This window comes from Centroberyx affinis, unplaced genomic scaffold (assembly GCF_046629955.1).
Source record: "Centroberyx affinis isolate AG114_WGS23_722 - 3 ecotype Tasmania unplaced genomic scaffold, CSIRO-AGI_Caff_v1 ptg002300l_1, whole genome shotgun sequence".
Taxonomy (NCBI): Eukaryota; Metazoa; Chordata; class Actinopteri; order Beryciformes; family Berycidae; genus Centroberyx; species Centroberyx affinis.
In genome coordinates, this window is record NW_027280574.1 from 2,816 (window position 1) to 23,751 (window position 20,936).

Consider the following 20,936-nt stretch of genomic DNA (forward strand, 5'->3'; position numbering starts at 1 on the left):
AGAGGTTGTTATTCTTCCACTCCTCACTTAGAAGAGACACACGCTCAGAAAGACAGACGAAAAGATTCACCTCCAGACCAGACCCAAACAGCTACAGGAGGGAATACTGGAATACTGGAATACCACTTCAACCTGCTGCTGCTGAATGGGAGTTTTAGAAGAAACACGACTCAGTGCAAGTAAATTTCAGGGAGCTTTCTAGAGGAGGGAGTGGTGCCACGACTGACTGATTGAATTCGTGTTTGAGCGGTCTGCCTGGTGAGTTTTGAGCTTCACTCAGAGAGAAAATGGCTTCCAGATCAGAGGAAGATTTCTCCTGTCCTGTCTGCCATGACATCTTTAAAGATCCTGTCCTCCTGTCATGTAGCCACAGCTTCTGTAAAGCCTGTCTGCAGGAATGGTGGACAGGGAAACAAATACATGACTGTCCAGTTTGTAAGAGAATATCTTCACAGAGTTATCCACCTCGTAACTTGGCGTTGAAGAACCTGTGTGAGGCTTTCTTACTGGAGAGAGATCAGAGAGCTTCAGCAGGATCTGAGCTTCTCTGCAGTCTGCACTCTGAGAAACTCAAGCTCTTCTGTCTGGACCATCAGCAGACAGTGTGTCTTGTCTGCCTGCATTCAGAAACACACACTGACCACAGAATCAGACCCATCGATGAAGCTGCACGGGATCACAAGGAGGAACTCCAGAAATCACTGAAGCCCTTACAGGAGAAATTGAAGCTCTTTAATAAAGTTAAAGGAAACTGTGATCAAACAGCGGAACACATTAAGGTCCAGGCCCAACGCACAGAGAGGCAGATTAAGGAGCAGTTTAAGAAACTTCACCAGTTTCTCCATGAGGAAGAGGAGGCCAGGATCGCTGCGCTGAGGAAGGAAGAGGAGCGGAAGAGTCGGATGATGAAGAGGAAGATTGAGGGTCTGAGCAGAGAGATAGCAGCTCTTTCAGACACAGTCAGAGCCATAGAGAAGGAGCTGAGAGCTGAAGACGTCTCGTTCCTGCAGAACTACAAGGCTACAGTGGAAAGAGTCCAGTGGCCCCTGCTGGAGGATCCACAGCTGGTCTCAGGAGCTCTGATAGACGAGGCCAAACACCTGGGCAACCTGAGCTTCACAGTCTGGGACAAGATGAAGGAGATGGTCTCCTACACTCCTGTGATCCTGGACCCCAACACTGCCGATCCAGAACTCATCCTGTCTGAAGAGCTGACCAGTGTGAGATGGGGTCAGAGACAGCAGCTTCCTGAAAACCCAGAGAGGTTTTATGACTGCCACCCTCTCTTCTGGTTCCAGTCATGCTTTGTTCTGGGCTCTGAAGGCTTTAACTCAGGAACTCACAACTGGGATGTTGAGGTTGGAGACAATACACTCTGGTTACTGGGTGTGGCAGCAGAGTCTGTCCAGAGGAAGGGATTCATAAAGTCTGGATTATGGGGGATCATGTTCTGTAATGGTGAATACAGAGCACGTTCCCCATCAGTTCCATTCACTGTTCTCCCAGTGAGGAAGAAGCTCCAGAGGATCAGAGTGCATCTGGACTGGAACAGAGGAAAGCTCTCATTCTCTGATCCTGACACCAACACACACATACACACCTTCACACACACTTTCACTGACAGGCTGTTTCCATTCACTGATATTGCGGGTACTCTGAAGATTTTACCACTGAAGATCTCTGTAACAGTGGTACAGCACTGAGATGATGAAGAAGATGATGATGGTGATGATGCTGATAATGATAAAGATGATGAGGTCAGGTACACAAACCACCCATTTCTGTAAGGGAAATTTTAAGGATTCATTACATAAACATTATACATCCATTATTCGCATTTCTAGGACAGTCCAATCTGTAGATCAATTAATATAATCAACTCTCTAATCTGTGATGTCATCAAGATGTGCCTATGTTGTCCTCATGATGATGTAGCTGTTATAATGATGTAGATGACATAACAACATAAACAACAAAAATATTAAAACATCATCAATATAAAAACAATGTAAAAAAAATAAAAGGAAATCATTGAAAGCAAATAAAGCACAAGAAGAAAGAAAACAGTACATATAGAAAACAACAAATAAACAACAAAATAAAAAAAAAATATATTGAAGTAATCCTTGATCTGACATTTTCAGCTTAAATCAGTTGCTACAGTTGTCAAGTCGCCATCTATGCATGCTGGCATGGCACTCCTGATCTCTGATAAACATAAGTAATAAGAGGAAATGACATTTGTTTTCGCGTGATAACGGGTTGATTATCTCGTTATCTCGAGAGAACAAAGCTCGTTTTCTCAAGATAACGAGATAATTAACTTGTGATCTTGAGATAACAGCATTAAAAAAAATATTTGCCAGCACGGCCGTTCTCGGCTTCCGTATAGACGAGCTCTACTTTGCTAAACTTAATTTTCTCTAAATTTAGACAGGTAAAACTTCCTGTCTTATTTGGTTCTTCATCTGAAGTGTTAAATGTATTTTATCTTCCTTTATTCCAGGTTCTTAGAGTTTCTCTCCACTGTAACTAGTTTTTTCTTTGTAGTTAAATCATTTAAACTCCACAGTCACATCAATCATTTTGTATGTTTCACTTTATTTAAAAGGTGGAGATTTTTGGATTCTTGGACTTTATGTAATGTTGGTGATTTAGGAATTTAAGCTTTCCCTACTGTTGTACTCATTCACTCTGCATATGAAAATCTGCTGAATTCTCAAAATGTAAAATGTAAATTACTGATTATATGTGTTAGTCCTGTAATAGTTTACCTACTGTGATTATTAGGGGCCCAAGCATATAGTGCTAGGAAGCCTATTGCATTGTTAGGATTCTTCTTCTTCTTCTTCTTCTTCTTCTTCTCCTTCACCAAAAATATCTGGAGCTCAGAAACTGCAAGACCCACAGCAACCAAACTTGGCAGATAGGTTTAAAATCTCAGCCGCTCATTAAAGCTAGAGCTTCAAAACTTGTTATGTATTCAACAGGCACAACTCAACACCATTTCCTTGAATATGACAATAACTCGTCCACAGAGAGCGAGGTTTCTATCCTCGAGTCTCAGATCAGATCAGAGAACGCTCCTATTATAAAAAGGCTTCAGGGTGCAAAGGTGCCAGCCTGGGTGGATTAGCCTTCAAGTTGAATCCTGCAATTTGTATTTTCAGTCATGATGAAGGGGGTTATTTGCTTGTGTAGCGCTCTTTTCGAGGGTGTGTTTGTGCCAAAAGCTGATTTGCATAAATGTCTTAGTGGAAGACAAAAGTTCAGCGCTCTTGAGGTACAAAAAAAAACAAAACATGCAGATTCAATTAATTCAACCAAACATCTGTAACAGGATTGATAACCCCAATGACATACCTGGTCTCTCCCTCTCTTTCCTTTCCTTTCCTTTCCTTTCCTTTCCTTTCCTTTCCTTTCCTTTCCTTTCCTGTCCTGTCCTGTCCTGTCCTTTCCTTCTCATTCTCCTTTACTTTCCTTTCCTTCTCCTCTCCTCTTCTCCTCTCATTTCCTTCTCCTCTTCTCCTCTCCCCTCCTCTCCTCTGTTCCTCTCCTCTCCTCTCCTCCTCTCCTCTGTTCCTCTCCTCTGTTCCTCTCCTCCTCTCCTCTCCTCTCCTCCTCTCCTCTCCTCTCCTGGTTTGTAAGTCTCACCCTGAATAGTAGAAGTGGGTAGTTACATCAGATGCTGAGTACTGGTAAATGTTAAATGACTTGTAAATTTGGAAAATTTTTTTGCAGTGGACATGTGCTGATCAGGTGTTGTGCACATGTCCGTCTCCATGTTGTGTCTGTCTGCAGTCAGGTGTGGATCTCCCTCAGTGTGACACTGCTGATCAAAATCTCATTTTAGAATTCACTTTGGTGGTGCGTGCACCAGTTCTGCTCCCCTGCTATTTTTAGCTCTCGCCTTATTTTATTTTATTTTTTTTTATTCCCACTTCCATTGTGTTCCAGTCTAGTAAATCACACAGTGAGGGGAACCATTGCACAGCGTTACCAGTAACTAGGGAAAGACCTCAGTCTCTTGTCTCATCTATGTGTTCTGCCCTTTTCCCGTCTGTGCTGTATGTGAGCTTCTGTTGTGTACGCTGTGAAACTGTAAGCTGTCAGTGTGTCTCTATATGAATGCCACTGTACTTTACGATTAAAGTGATTCTGATTCTGATAATGCATCAGCCTGCTTTCTGCGGCCAAGTTTGGCTGTTACAGCACGGGATATTATTGTATGGTGCTTCTCTGCCACTGTATAATGCATGCACAGTGTGGATTGAATTACTATAAGTCTTCCTCGAGGAGAGGAGGTTAATGGACAATCACCTCTTTGGCTAAGAGCTCCCTGGTCTATTTGTATCTATGCTTTTCCACAGCTGAGAATATTACTTAGCAGTATACAAGCACCATTGCAGCAATCTTCCTCCAGGGAAGAAGTTGAAAATCACTACTTTGGCTAAGATCGACCCCGGGCTTATTTGTATCTGTCGTTGTCCACGGCCACGGCAGCAGCATGTAGAATATCACTATATAGAGCTGCTCTGCTACTGAGGATGTACAATAAGTTACATAACCTCCACTACAACAGTCCTCCTTGAGGGGAGATGGGTAATTGAGAATCACTGCTGTGAATGAGCCTGGCATTGTGTTGATACTCCATCCTATACGGGTCCCTGCCTGTACAGTATCGTATTTGTGGTAAATGTTGAATTCACCTCCATTTGAGGCGGGAGTGAAAGGGGGATTTCATGTGCGGCTGGAAGCCCGAGGGTTAAAAGCTATTTCACAGTCTACTTTTTGTTTGTAATGGCCCCTTCAAAGGGGCCGGGTCGATCGCGGTGCGTGACTGTATGTGGTGCGTCTTTGTTGTGCTGCTCTTTGCCCTTTCAAACATTTGTTATTTTTAGAACAGTACAGTAAAAGTAGCCTCAGAAACTGGGTTCCCTCTCATTCGGTGGCGGTGAGGCCGGCACCATGGCAGGAAAAATCACCACTGCTGGAGAAAATGAGAATTTAAATTGATGTGTATTATTTCAACAAATTTCCTACGGAAACACAAGGAAGTATAACTGTTTATATCATGATAAAGTATCAAAAGAACAATGCTTTTTGCACTGCAAACTGCACTAGAACCATAACTTTGGACCAAAACAAGGATGGATGAGAAGCCAAAACTAAAATTACCCTCCAAGCACCACTGCTAAAAGAAAATCACAGAGGAAACACTGGGTTGGGCAGAAGAGTATTATAGTCATTCTTCATCATGTTTCCTGTGTGTTTTCACTGCATGGTGACGGTAAACTTTATAATAAACTTTATTTGTGTAGCACTTTTCAAAACAGCCTTATAAAGTGCTTAAGAGCCACTAAAACAAGACGAAATGCCAAACATGAATTAAGTTTAAAAGGAAGAAGGAGAAGAAAATGGGCAAATACACAAACACTGAACAGGAAAACAGGATGCAGAATACATAATATACACAGAATATAAAAGGTAAAAAAAACAACTTCATAGAAGCCTGCCTATAAAAATCTGTTGTTATTTTCTTAGGTTTTAAGAAGTAATTTCAATTTGCCAACCTGAGCTCCTCAGGCTGTGATCCATTAAATTCAAAAATGAATTTTTGAATCGAAAGGAAATGAACGCTTAGCACTGCCTGGTTTTGTTTCTTTTATAAAGCATTATTTTATATTAGAAGGTATTATAACAAATAGACAGGGAACAGCTAAAGTGGTGGTAGAAAATGGTAGAAAATGGACCAAGTTTATCAGAATGATGATAATTTTAGGGTTAGGGTGTCAAATAGCAGCAGTTTACATGCAGAGACGCTATTTTCATTAAAGTATGAAATGTGATTTATTCTGCGTTGACATCATATCGGATTTACCGTAAATATGATCTGCCGACTGGGAAAAAACGTTCACGTCAGCCCTCTAGTGGTGATTGCAAGTAGGACCTGGGGGAATTTTTTCTAGTCTCCGATATCTCCGACTGGGAGTCACAAAACGCAGAAGTGCGTCAACACAGGGGACAAACATGGCAGCAGATCCACCAGATCTGAAGAAGCTAAAAGAAAAAGAAGTCAGTCATCTTATTTTTTAGTATGTGGTGAACATGCCTACCTTGCTCCTCGAGGTCTTTCCGAAGAAGATACGATCGGTTGTAAAATAAATTATGATAAGCGCCACAGTAATTGACCTTTTGATTGCCATCTTGGATGTGGGCGTTCCACTGAGTTAAACATGTGAACGTTTATAGCACGTTGTATAACGTTATAGCAATGAGATGTCATCGTGTTCTTTTGCTTCTTCCAACATCCTGGTCTGGTTTTCTAAAATGATTTCTTAAAATGCAAATGACGAGCTCTGTGCAGGATAGAGATAAACGTGTTTCATCTCGTAATCTGAGTTTCAGTATTTGTGCTTATTTCATGATATTTTTTTTTTACTGTGTTAGACATCAACATGGCATTAAACCCAGTCATTCTGGGTAAAGGCTGATCTCTTTAAAGGTCCATATGGTGTAAAACAAGACTCCTCTTGCCTCTGTGATGATAAAGGAGTTGGATGGTCTATCTAAACATGGTGAAAGTATCAAAACGCACGGTCATCAACTAAATCCACACAATCCATATTAGTGCAGCGAGCCTCTAAACGAGCCGTTTGGACTTCCGTAACTTTGTGGCGTCACAAAGGTTCGCTCATTATCATTTTTGTAAGAAATAATAGACTAACAAAGTGTTTTTTTCAAAGCGGTTGAGCGGTTGTCATTGTTTATTACCGGAGAGTTTTCCCTACCTGTAGCTGCCGGGCCGCAGAGTCTCACGTTTCACTCTTGAAACGGTTAGCCAATCAGAACAGAGGGGTCGTTAATATTAATGAGCCTTAAAGACACGGCGACAGAAACAGTCTGTTCTTGGTAAGGCTCAGAGAGATGCTGGAAAATGAACGTGTAAAAATGGTTGAGAGTGTTTTTGGCACATGACACCACACACACAGCTTTGAATGGACAGAAAGACACAAAATAAAACACTGGAGAGTGGAGGATATGGGACCTTTAACCATTCAGCCACCCTGTCGCCCCAAATCTGTATGTATTGCTCTCACCAGCTGAGCTTACTGGACTTGATCATGTTTCCGTGGGTTATGAAGTGTTTCTTGGTGTGAGGAGTCGGCTCTAAGCTGTGCTGAATATTTTGTTCCTGCAGGATGGACCAAGTTTGCGCGGCTGACCCGGGCGCTCACCAACAACCGCAACACGCTGCAGCAGCTGGCGCCCATGAGCAAGCATGAAGTCACCCATAAACAGTCCCGACTGGCCGAGGTAGGCACGCACACACACACACACACACACACACACACACACACACACACACACACACACACACACACACTCTGCAAATATGCCACCTTAGCAACTCTCTGCTCTTAATATTATTTCCGCACAAATAAACCCACATATAAAGCATTTATTGCCACATCTTAGCCATTTTATAGTATATACTTCCTGGCTAATTACCTACCGGCCAACACACACATACACAAATGTGTGAAAGTGCACACACACACACACACACACACACACACGCATAAATAGGCAGACCCAGGCACGCAAGCATGCTCTCTTAACACACAAACACACCTTTGACACTTCCTAACACTTCCATCTTTCCACACATGCATCCACCGCCCTCCACACACACACACACACACACACACACACACACTCTTCCCAGCTTCCCAGGATGTGCAGCTGTTTGACTCAGTGAGGGAACGCGCTGCTCCTGTGGACTGCGGTTGTCATTAATATTTCATGCCGGGTGGAGAGACAGAGCCGGGCTGCCGCGGCCACTCCGAGTGATTGTGACTGGCAGAAATTTAGAAAATGGATTTTGCGGGATGGGTCGCGTCTTCTTCGCCTCACCCGGAGTGGCTTGAACTCGCCCACCTGTTTTATTCATGAAGATCTGAGCGAGGCGTTTCCTTTAATCAAAATTTGTTTGAGTTTCACCCCTGCTTAGCACACGAGGCGAGCGGCTCCGCGTTCAGCAAAGTGCCGCTTCCAGGGTGGATTAAAGGTGAGGAGAGGAGCGAGGGAGCGAGGGAGCGAGGGAGGGAGGGAGTAATGAGAGGAAGGGAAGGGAGGAAAGAGCATAGGAATGAGAGAGAGGAGAAGGGAGGGGAGAAAAAAGAGCAGGGAGGGAAGAAAGGAAAAGGGGAGGGAGAAACAAAGTAGGAAAGGGGGGGAGGAAGGAAGAAGTGGAAAAAAAAAGGGAATAGGGGAAGGAAAAAGGAAGGAAGGCAGGAAGGAAGGAAAGAATAGGCAAGGGAATGAGAGAAGGAGGGAGGGAGAGGTAGGGAAGAAGAGAGAGATAGAGGAAGAAGGAAGAAAAGGGAAAGGGAATGAGGGGAAGGAAGGGGGAAGGAAGGAGGGAAGGAAGGAAACAGCAAAAGAATGAGAGAAAAAAAAAAGATCAAGGAAAAAGGAGGGAGAAAGAAAGGGAGGAAGAAAAGAGAAAGAGGTAGAAAAGAAGAAAAGAGAGGAGGAAGAAAGGAAGGAACAAGTAAGGAAAGAGGGAATGGGCAGTGAAATGAAAGAAGGAGGGAGAGAAAAAGAGCAAGGAAGGATGAAAGGACAATGAGGGAGAGAGGGGGGGAGGAAAGAGAGAAAAAGGGAGTAATGGAAGAATAAAGGAAAGGGAAAGGAGGGAGGAAAGAAATAGTGAGGAAAGAGTGAAGGAATGAGAGAGAGGAGAAGGAAGGAGAGACAAAAGAGCAGGGAGGGAAGAAAGGAAAAGGGGAGGGAGAAACAAAGTAAGAAAAGGGAGGGAGGAAGGAAGAAGTGGAAGAAAAAATAAAGGAAATAGGGGAAAGGAAGGAAGGAAGGAAGGAGGGAAGTAAAGAGAGAAAAGGCAAGGGAGTGAGAGGAGGGAGAGAGGGAGGAAAGAGGGAAGAAGAGAGAAATAGAGGAAGATGGAGGAAATGGAAGAAAAAGGGAAAGGGACTGAGGGAAAGGAATGAAAGTGAAGAAGAAGGGGGAGAAAAAAAAGCAGGGAAGAGAGGGAAGAAAGGAAAAAAGAGGGAGAAAGAAAAGGAGGAAGAAAAGAGAAAGAGGTAGAAAAGAAGAAAAGAGAGGAGGAAGAAAGGAAGGAACAAGTAAGGAAAGAGGGAATTGACAGTGAAATGAAAGAAGGAGGGAGAGAAAAAGAGCAAGGAAGGATGAAAGGACAATGAGGGAGAGAGAGGGAGAGAGAGAGAGAGAGAGAGAGAGAGAGAGAGAGAGAAATGGAAGAATAAAGGAAAGGGAATGAGGGAAAGGAGTGAGGAAGGAAGAAGTGGAAGAAAAAAGAAAGGGAATAGGGGAAAGGAGGAAAGAAGGAAGGAGGGGATGATGGAAGGAAGGAAGGAGGGAAGTAAAGAGAGAAAAGACAAGGGAGTGAGAGAAGGAGGGAGGGAGAGGGGGGAAAGAGGGAAGAAGAGAGAAATAGAGGAAGATGGAGGAAATGGAAGAAAAAGGGAAAGGGAGGGACTGAGGGAAAGGAAGGAAGGAAGGAAGGAGGAAAGGAGGGCAAAAGAAAAGGAATGAAAGTGGAGAAGAAGGGGAGAAAAAAGAACAGGGAAGAGAGGGAATAAAGGAAAGAGGAGGGAGAAAGAACGGGAGGGAGGCAAAAAGGAAGGAAGGGAAGGGAGAGATGCCCGAAGGAAGGGGGCAATAAGGTTAAGAAGGAAGGAAGGAAACGGAGAAGGAAGGAGAGAAGGAAGGGAAGGAGGCACAAAGGAAGGGAAGTAGGAAGGAAAGAACAAAGGAAAACTGAAAAGGAAGGAAGGAAGGAAGGAAGGAAGGAGAGAAGGAAGGGAGGGAGGCACAAAGGAAGGGAAGTAGGAAGGAAAGAAGGAAGGAAGGATGGGAAGAAGAGAGAAAGAGATGAGGATGAAGGGAAGGGAGCGATGCCCGAAGGAAGGAGGTAATAAGGGGATGAAGGAAGGAAGTATATGGACAAGGAAGGAAGGAAGGAAGGAAGGAAGGAGGGAGGGCAGGACCAGCCCAGCGCTGCATGGCAGAGTGTTGCGTAACGTTCTGAGCGCGCTCAGTAGATTACGCAGGTGACCCATCTGCTGCGCGGCCTGAAAGGCGCAGCTGGCGTCTTCTGTGGAGGACGCCGTCGAGTGTCGCATAAGCAGCCGTTTTTTTTTGTGTTTTTTTTTTTTTTTTATTCCCACAGTGCCGCTGGGCTCCTAATTGGCAGGCTCATTTTGGAGCAGCGGTGGCGCTCTGGACCGAGAGGCCGTCTGGTCTGATTGACAGCTCAGATGATGAGGGATGTGATGAGGTACGGCGGCGGCGGCGTTACGAGGCGCGCTGCCCGGCCCGCCTCCTCACTGAGCAGCTCACTGACTCCTACTGCAGGCCCACATGAGGGGGGCAGGCAGGCATGAGGATGAGGATGAGGATGATGAGGATGAGGATGAGGATGAGGATGATTGGTAGGTGTAGTCGTAGCAGCAGTGATATTTATAATAATAGTAATAGCAGTATTATTATTATTATTATCAATAGCAGTAGTAGTGTCACTAGTAATAGTTGTAGTAGTAGTAGCAGCAGCAGTAGTAGCAGTAGTAGTAGTAATAGTAGCAGTAGCGGTAGTAGTAGTAGTAGTTGTAGTAGCAGTAGTAGTAGTAGTAGCAGCAGCAGTAGTAGTAGTAGTAGCAATAGTAATAGTAGTAGCAGCACTAGCAGTAGTGGTAGTAGAAGTAATAGTAGCAGTAGAAGTAGTACTACTACTTCTACTGCTACTATTATTATTATCAATAGCAGTAGTAGTGTCACTAGTAATAGTTGTAGTAGTAGTAGCAGCAGCAGTAGTAGCAGTAGTAGTAGTAATAGTAGCAGTAGCGGTAGTAGAAGTAGTAGTAGCAGTAGTAGTAGTAGTTGTAGTAGCAGTAGTAGTAGTAGTAGCAATAGTAATAGTAGTAGTAGCACTAGCAGTAGTGCTAGTAGTAGTAATAGTAGTGGTAGAAGTAGTAGTAGTAGCAGCAGTAGTAGCAGTAGTAGTAGTAATAGCAGTAGTAGCAGTAGTAGTAGTAGTTGTAGTAGCAGTATAGTAGCAATAGTAATAGTAGTAGTAGCACTAGCAGTGGTAGTAGTAGTAATAGTAGCAGTAGCAGTAGTAATAGTAGTAGTAGTAGCACTACTAGTAGTAGTAGTAGTAGTAGTAGTAGCTGCAGTAGTATTGATGTAGGTAGTAGCCTTATTTTTATTAGTAGTAGTAGTACTAGTAGTAATGGCAGTATCAATAATAATACTGATATTAATACTGTTACTACTGCTACTAATATTAATATTTGGATAGCGCTTTCCAATTCAAAATCATGAAGTGCTGAAAATGTGGACTGGCTATTTATAAGTATATTTATGTATTATTTATTTGGGTTTGGGGCTACAGACTGTGTGACAGTTCTTCTCTGTTAGCAGCAGGACACAGAAAGAATAATTCACAGTTTAGAGGAAATTAAAGTGGGTAATGTGAAGCTCTGTGTGGCCCTGCAGGGGAAACCAAACGGCTGTCCATAACGCAGTCTGGGCACAGCGGGGGGGTATAGTTGTTTTTTTGGGTAAACTTTTCCCTCTCACGCTCACCTGTTTTTATTTTGTTTTCTCATTTCAGCTCGCTCTCTCTCTCTCTCTCTCTCTCTCTCTCTCTCTCTTATTCATGACGCTCTCGTAACGAACAGTTTTGTCACAAAGTGCTTTACGACCCGGCAAAAGACATGAATACAGATGAAAACAAGAGAGGACAAACACAAAACACTAAATTTAATATACATCCCTCACTCTTTTTTTTCCTCCCCTCCTCCCCTCCCCTCCCCTCCTTCGTACCTCATAACCCCCGAAATCCAGGAGGGGGGGGGGCGAATATTATTAGACTAAGAAACACACAGTTGTTGGGTTTTTTTTGGCTGTCTTTTTTTCTTTCATGTCTTTGATCTCTTTCATTAACTTTTTCTTATCTTTACTTCCTTCTCTCTCTCTCACTCTCTGTGTCTCTCGCCCTTCCCAAAAACTTAGATTACATGTGGATGTTAAAATAGAATAATACAAATACTCTGCACTACAGTAGTCATCTGCTAGAAATAGAACTGACAGAAACACTCTCAACCTAATACTTAACTTGAATTTTATGTGCAATAAATATGCTTAATTTGCACACAGTATAAAATGTTGCACTTCGCGTTTTTGCACACTTAAGCACTTTATTTTTATTGTATGGACTCTCTTGCATTTGTACTGTATTATGTGGCATTGTGTTTTTATTGTGCCTTGCTGCAAAATGAATTTCTCCAATAAAGATCTGATCTCATCTGAACTGAACTGAACCTATTTCATAGCATACAACAGAAAAGTAGACCAGGATTAATCAGTAACAGCTTCAAACTGGTAAAGCAGCTATAACTTCAAACTATATTACCTCAAAGATTCAAACATGTCTGTGGTAAGCTACTTGGTGTTTATGCAAAGGAAAAAAAACATTTAAACAATATGTCCACTGGTCACTGCCTCTATGATAATAATAATGATAATAAACTTTATTTTTATGCAGCACAGCTGCTAAAAGTGCTTCACAGAAAGTAACAAAAAACACAAGAATCGTAAAATATAGAATGACATAAAGATAAGATAATAGATAGGTAAAATAAAACCAGATAAAAGAAAACAAACAGCACAAGATTAGAAGTGGGCCGGATCAATAACAATTACATAAAAGCAAGTCTATAAAAGATTGCATTTTAAGAAGTGATTTAGAAGATGAGACTGACTTGGCAAGCCTAAGCTCCTCAGGCAGGTCATGAATTTGTCCATGAAGCATTTAGTGAAAGTGTGTATGTATATTTCTGTGTTTATATTTTTAGGTTTTTAATGGTGTGTTTTACTGTGTATTGATTATGCTTTTATAGTCCTGTGGGAATTTCGGAAGAGTAACTCACTTGGCTATAAGAGATCCTATTAAAAAAAAAGTTTCACTGAGTACAGAGGTGGAAAGTAACTAAGTACATTTACTCAAGTACTGCACTTAAGTACAGTTTTGAGGTACTGGCACTTTACTTGAGTATTTACATTCTGTGAGACTTTCTACTTTTCCTCCACTACATTTCAGAGGGAAATCTTGTACTTTTTCCTCCACTACATGTATCTGCCGGCTGGAGTTACTAGTTACTTTGCAGAATAAAGTTTTACACGCGAAACATACGATGAGCTCATAAAATATGTTGCATTGTTAGAGTTTAAACTCCCCAACAGTATATGGAGCAGTTAGACCGACAACATTAAAATACTTCTTACTGCTATTCTTAATGCTTCAATCATTTAACTCTCTGAAAGAAGGGGGACTTTTACTTTTGATAGTTCAGTACATTTTACTGCTAATACTGCTATACTTTCACTTAAGTAAACTTTTGAATGTAGGACTCTTACTTTTAATGGAGTATTTTTCCATTATGGTATTGCTACATTTGCAAGTAAAGGATTTGAGGACTTTTTCCACCACTGACTGACTAACAATTCCTCTCTCTCTCTCTCTCTCTCTCTCTCTCTTTCTGTCTCTCTCTATCTCTCTTTCTCTCTCCTCTCCACCCACCCGAACCCCCCCCCCCCCCCTCCATCTCTCTTTTTCTCTCTCCAGGTTTTGCAGCTCAACTCCGACATCCTCCCCCAGTACAAGCAGGAGGCCCCCAAGACGCCGCCCCACATCATCCTGCACTACTGCACCTTCAAGACCACCTGGGACTGGGTCATCCTCATCCTCACCTTCTACACGGCCATCATGGTTCCCTACAACGTCTCCTTCAAGACCAAGCAGAACAACATCGTGTGGCTGGTGCTGGACAGCGTGGTGGACGTCATCTTCCTGGTGGACATCGTCCTCAACTTCCACACCACCTTCGTCGGGCCGGGCGGCGAGGTGATCTCCGACCCCAAGCTCATCCGCATGAACTACCTGAAGACCTGGTTCGTCATCGACCTGCTGTCCTGCCTGCCCTACGACATCATCAACGCCTTCGAGAACGTGGACGAGGTACGGTTGCGTGTTTTTTTTTCTCATTGGCTTTCTCGGTGGTGAGCGGTAGGAAGGCGAGGTGTGTGTGTGTGGAGGGCAATGCAATGAGTGAGGCTTTTACTGGCCCACAGTAGGGCTGAAAGTATTGACAAAAGATCAAATTGCGATTATTTGAGAGAATATTCCAATTTCGATTTAAACTGCGATTATTATCATCACAAGTTTTTAGAGCTTTAAAATTGTTTAAAAAAAATGATTTGTTAAAGGATGGTGGTGTTTTTTAATGCATTTCTTATCATTAACAAATCCTATGAAAATAACAAAATCAGAAATGCGTTTGCTCTCCTCCCGTTACTTTCTGACTTCCCACGTTCCGTTTTTAGCCTTCAAACCCAGAAGTCACTGGCTCCAATTGTAAACTAAAAACCTTGAAATCCAGCTCACAAAGACATAGTTTACATTTTAAAAATCGCTAACTGTTACCATGAAAAGTCAGGCTGTTGTAGTTATTACCAAATCAAATTCAAATGGGAACAAATTCTTCATTACTCCGGGGACTATTTTCTGTGCTTACGGAACTACTTTCCTGAGATGGAAAATGTGTTTACAGCCGGCTTATTAAGTTGTTTGAGGAAAAAGTCGGCCGGCCAAATATGCTGCAGAGCAGCAGCATGGCTCTTTGATGTGTTTTTAATAATTTTTTAATACAATGGAGTTCTATGGCTGCTGGGACATGGCTGCACTGGGACCCGGATACATGGACGAGACTTGTTAGCAAAACAAATTCATTGCTGATTTTGTTATTTTCATAGGATTTGTTGACAGTAAGAAATGCATTAAAAAAACACCAGCATTATCCTTTAAAAGCTGTTTTTGTTATTGTCAGAGTCAGTGTGCAGGATTTACTGAGTCTGAGTCTGATGAAAGGTTTTCACCAATATTGTACTTGATTCATGGACCAAAGATTACCTGCAGCTCTAAAACACCTTGTTCAGAAATCTATTTTGGATGCTCCTCTCTCTTAGGGCAACTAATTGCAGCCGCTGCAATTTGGAAATTACAAAAGTTCATATTGCAATTTAGAGTTTTATTTTTATTAATTGTCCAGCTCTACCTAGGAGAAAGTGAGGACGCATTTTGGATATGATCTGTCAAACTGTTCTTTGGTTCGGAAACAAGGCGGTCGACTGTGTTATTTTGGTTGAAATGGGCAGAAGGCCTTTGGCTTGAGCTATACGGAAAGTTTCTTTGGTTGGGAGAGAGAATGGAGAAGTGACTTTTTGGTTAGAGACGGGGGACAGTGGGACGTTTCGGTGACTAGAGGAGATGACTAGATGATGTTTTGATGGATGGTGAGAAGAGGCATGATCAGAAGGCAGTTTTGGTTGATGGTTGATGTAAGTACAGAGAAATATCAGATTTTCCCACAGGTAACAAGGTATGAAACAACAGCTGGTGCTATTTTTAGATGGGAATGCTGAGGAGGCTTTTTGATTGATAATGTGCAGTGAACCGAACGTACTGTTATGTACAGATGAATTAAAACATGGAATGGTTTGCCATCCGACATTACACATTTAACAAGTAAAACTGTATTTAAAAAGAGTTTAAAGAAACACCTAATGGCACAGAACACCAGCCCCTCTCCAAATAGGAGATGTTTTGCTATGATCATTAATGAGGAATTTTCTTGGTCATGTTTATGCTGTTTTTAATGGTACTACTATCATTCCTGAGCTGTATCAAATGTTTTACTGACTATTTAGATATAGTGTGGGTACTCGTTGTTGTTATTGCTGTTATTGGTCGTTTTTTTGGTTTATTTTTGTTGTTGTTATTTTCTGTTTCTTTTCTTTTTGGATTTTTACATTATTGTTTTGCATTATGATGTAATGTTTACTTGTGTGGACCCCAGGAAGAGTAGTTGCTACCTTGGTGGTGGCTAATGGGGATCCAAATAAATAAATAAATAAATAAAAACCGGCTTTTTGGGTGTGATAGAGGTGGTTAGATGAAAATTTGGTTGAGAGAGGAGACAATAATTTGAAAACATGACAATAATTTACTTTTAAAATGGAGAGTTTGGTTTTGAAGCTACTGGATGAAGCACTACAGGTCTATAATGACTTACTGAACTACTTTAAGAAGTCAATAGCCCAGTGTTTCTAAGGCCGGATGGATGTATTTAAATCTGCTGGCATGTAGAACTGAATTAGGACCAAGTATAATAACAGTGGGAATGCAGTTACGATTTCCTATTGTGACTAAAGTGAGTCTCATCAAGACCCAAACACCAAGACTATCTGATATAGAGGAAGGTAGCAGGATAATAATGACCGGTCAGCTTTTTGGTTTCAGAATGGGGACACATGGAAGGCTTTTTGGTCAGTAGGAGGGCAGAAATATTATGAAATTTGCAACCACACTGTATTGATCGAAATTTTGTCCCAGTTAGGTCGACCCACAAAAAAACATGTAAGGGAGGGAGGAGAAATCCAACATCTTTGCTTTTTCTCAGAGGCTTTCTCCAGGCACCTTGATCTCGAAACGATTTTGTCTGGGAAAGCAAGTTGCCTAATTACTTTACTTTACTAAATGTTGTAGAATGAGCCTGCCATTGGGAACGAGAGCTTTTTAGATCCCGAACCTGTTGGGCTGTTTTATGTCTGGCTGGATGTTCCACTTTGGGATGCTTCTCAGGTCTGTTCTGGGTATTTTTCACGGCCATCTACACACCGTCAGATATTGAGAAGTTATATCAATACCACCTTAAGTCCATTAAAGGCGATTTTCCACTTCATTGCCTGCTGAATTAATTACATCTCAAGCTGAGTGAAAGGACTGATCTATAACCTGTAAGGAGCATAAACCGCCCTCTATACACCCAGTGATATCTGCAATGTTGTCGGATTTTGATATAAAAGTACAAGAAACTAAAACCAAATAGGGGAAACTCCGAGACAGATGACTGCCTTTATAATTAAGAATTAATCTAAACATTATTAAATTAATAAATAGAATGTGCTGAGAAAATAAAATGTCATTGCAGGGTTTCCTGACTGTTTTTTATGTAGCTGTGATGAGGGAGGAACCTCCATCATATTGGAGGTGGATGATATTATATAATTTCTATATTTAATTAAAGGCCAATAGGCTCTTGGGGAGGAGGAGGAGAAAACTGCCATCTCGTGTAGATACTTGCTGCCAGATATGTTTCATTGTGTTATAATCTCAGGGATGATAATTAGAGACTTAATTAATTAATACATTAACTAAATAAAGGATGCATTTCATATGAGTATTGTGCTATAATTAGGAATTCCTATATTTTTTATTTTTTATTCATATATTTCCTATAATTCCTACATGAATCTATATTGTAGCTTATTATTTACTACTACGATTCCCCCAATAAAGGTTTTTCTGAATCTGAATCTGCATCTAAAGGCCAATATCGGCCCCATATATTGGCAAAGTGATATATCGGTCTAACCCGGCTCCAAAGTATGCTTTTGTGTGTGTGTGTGTGTGTGTGTGTGTTTCCGTGCCTCTTTATGTGTGTTAATGTGTCTAACTTTGCAGTGTTTTGTCCAGGCAGCTCGTAGGTGTGCGCCCCTGCTGTCGGGTGAATGTGCGGTCCAGATCGGACTTGAAAGGCGTATTGTAGTGGTGCATTGTGGGCTTTCCGGTCGGCGTCTGGACTGGCGCTGTGTGTTGGTTCGGTCGCCTCTCCTCCTCTGGCCTCTCTCCGCTGGTCACTGATGGATTCGATGAGATCCCGCCGGGTGGAGCTTCTGTTAACGTTTCTCCGCTCTCTGTTAAAAGCAGGCGGCGTTGAGCGGGGGGGTGGGGGGTGGGGGGTGGGCGGGCTGAGAGGAAATCAATGGCACGTAAATTTACAGAGGACACAGTCGCTCTTCCCCTCTCTGCTAAATTGACGCAGTTTCCCCCGTATCAGAGGGATGGAAGAATGGATGGATGCTGACTGAGGACAGAGTGTGGGCGGCGTGAGGTGCAATGCGAACAAAATATAATAGAGGTTATTATAGGCTCGATGGAGGCTGAATCCTCACGTTGCTGTCTCCGCTGGCTGAAGCAGGCGGGAAGTTTTTTTTTTTTTTTTTTTTTGTGTTTTCAAGACACATAACACCGAGCCAAGCTGACGGCAAGCAGATACTTCCCACACGAGCAGATACATATGCTCTCTCTCTCTCTCTGTATTGCTAAACTTGTGAGGACCTTAATCGACTGCATTCATTCCCCAACCCCTAACCCTCTCCACTACATGCCTAACCTTAACTCTTTCACTTACCTAAACCCTAAATCCTGATGCTAATCTTAATCCTAAACCCAAATCCTAAACCCTAAACTCGCCTCTTGAAGCAGTGCAGACTGACAAAATGACCTCACTTTGGAGGATTTTCCTCATCTTTCCATACTTGTGAGGACATTTCGCTGTTACCATGTGAAAACCTTTTTAACCTTTTATTACACTATATTTTAATTATGTATGATTGTTATTAAAGGAGACACTCCATAAACCCCTCGGGGTTTCTTTGGTCTTCCTTGCACATGCTCTTTATGATGTTGGTATACATTATGGATATTTTGTTTGAATTACTCTTTTGTGCTAAATAAATACAACAACAAAAAAAAAAAAAACTCCAACCTTGGCGATTTTAATCTATTAAAGACCCCATGAAACGGCATTTGTACTTCCTCGATTTGATGTATTTCCTGTTGAAACGCGATGTTGGGGCGGGACATAACACAGTGAGGGATCATTCAAAAGTGTAAACCAATGGAGATCAGTCAGGGAGAGAAAGGCAGTTTGATTTGATGGGAGGGGTGGGACTTCAAAAATATGTGATGGTTTTATTGGTTAGAAATGTATATTTACGCCTACTGGTGCAGCATGAGGTCACCATTAAAGATACTGTGTTTTCCAGGAACTAAAAGTAAAGGGAGTTCAATTCATGTTGACTTTAACCTCAGTTGAAGGTTTCCATGCTTTTCTACGTGTTAAGAAATTTCTTTCACCCCTTGACCTTTCAAAACACATTGGATAAACTGGTGAAACGCATGGTGGTCAAGCTGAAAACAAGGTTGTTTTTGTCAGTTCCTGAAAAGCTGACATTTTGAAGACATGAGGTTTTCACTGGACAGCGACGATTTGTTCCTCATAAGTATAGAAGTACAAGAACACACACACACACACACACACACACACACACACCAAGTCACACTACAACTCAGCAGTAACAGCAGCATTGGTCCGGCTGAGGCTGTAAACAAAAAAAAACTCATGATGTAACATTTTCACAAGGAGTTGTGCTGATGCTCCCTGAGGTCACAGCAGTGGCAGTGATGGTGTGAGGAGGGAGGATGTGTGTGTGTGTGTGTGTGTGTGTGTGTGTGTGTGTGTGTGTGTGTGTTGGGGGAGGGGGAGGGGGGGGGGAGGCAGGCAGGGAGGAACCCCCCGCGGCTGGGGATGCCACCTGCTGTCACGGCGCTCCCTGGAAGGCCGTTGGGAGCGCACAGCTTGTGTCTGCAGGCGGCACGGCGGCTCAGCGAGGCCTAATCCAGCCTGACCTTTCTGCGTGGCGTGCGTGCTGCCACCGCCACGGCCGGGCGGGCTGACAGAGCCGGGAGGAAGCTCAGCGCCACGCGGTCGGGGGTCGGGCTCAGCATTAACACTCTGCCTGTTAGCGTGGAGAGATGGAGGGATGGAAGGGATGGAGGGAAGGAGGAAGGGTGGAGCTGCTGTGGATGAAAGCGTCGGCGAGATGATTTAAATGTAAAAAAATACTGTGATGAGGGATTGGTGGATGGAGGGATGAAGGGGTAGAAAGACAGAGGAATGGAGGAATGAGAGATAGAGAGATGGAAGGATAGATAGAGAGATGGAGGAATGGATGGGTGGAGTTGCTGTGGATGAAAGCGTCGGCGAGATGATTTAAATGTAAAAAAATACTGTGATGAGGGATTGGTGGATGGAGGGATGAATGGGTAGAAAGACAGAGGGATGGAGGGAACGATGGAGAGATGGAGGAATGAAAAGATGGAGTTGCTACGGATAAGAGCGTCAGCTGGATGATCTAAATGTAAAAATAATATAATGGAGGGATTGGTGGATGGAAGGATGATTGGGTAGAAAGACAGAGGAATGGAGGAATGAGAGATAGAGGGATGGAGGGATGGAAGGAGGAAGGGAAGAATGGATGGGTGGAGCTGCTGTGGATGAAAGCGTCGGCGAGATGATTTAAATGTAAAAAATACTGTGATGAGGGATTGGTGGATGGAGGGATGAATGGGTAGAAAGACAGAGGGATGGAGGAATGAGGGATGGAGGGAACGATGGAGAGATGGAGGAATGAAAAGTAGAGCTGCAACGATTAATCGATTAGTTGTCAACTATTAAATTAATCACCAACTATTTTGATAATCGATTAATCGGTTGGAGTAATTTTAAAGAAATTTTTAAGACAAATAAGTCAAAATTCTCTGATTCCAGCTTCTTAAATGTGAATATTTTCTGGTTTCTTTCCTCCTCTATGACAGTAAACTGAATATCTTTGGGTTGTGGACAAAACAAGACAATTGAGGACGTCATCTTGGGCTTTGGGAAACACTGATCCACATTTTTCACCGTTTTCTGACATTTTATAGACCAAACAACTAATCGATTAATCGAGAAAATAATCGACAGATTAATCGACAATGAAAATAATCATTAGTTGCAGCCCTAATGAAAAGATGGAGTTGCTACAGGTAAGAGCGTCAGCTAGATGATCTAAATGTAAAAATAATATAATGGAGGGATTGGTGGATGGAAGGATGATTGGGTAGAAAGACAGAGGAATGGAGGAATGAGAGATACAGGGATGGA

General features: G+C 42.4%; 2 protein-coding genes across 2 annotated transcripts in view; both read left to right on the forward strand.

Moving 5' to 3' along the window:
* Positions 1–287: 287 nt before the first annotated feature.
* LOC139655543 (E3 ubiquitin-protein ligase TRIM39-like) lies at positions 288–1,703 on the forward strand. Its single transcript, XM_071532984.1, has one exon. It carries the CDS (start codon positions 288–290, stop codon positions 1,701–1,703), a length of 1,416 nt encoding a protein of 471 aa, XP_071389085.1.
* A 4,185-nt stretch (positions 1,704–5,888) lies between these two features.
* LOC139655542 (voltage-gated delayed rectifier potassium channel KCNH5-like) overlaps positions 5,889–20,936 on the forward strand; it is a 136,491-nt gene continuing 121,443 nt past the window's right edge. Inside the window, exons 1-3 of the mRNA XM_071532983.1 lie at positions 5,889–5,943; positions 7,202–7,317; positions 13,673–14,065. Coding sequence (XP_071389084.1) covers positions 5,889–5,943; positions 7,202–7,317; positions 13,673–14,065 — 564 coding nt within the window. The remainder of the gene's footprint in view (positions 5,944–7,201; positions 7,318–13,672; positions 14,066–20,936) is intronic.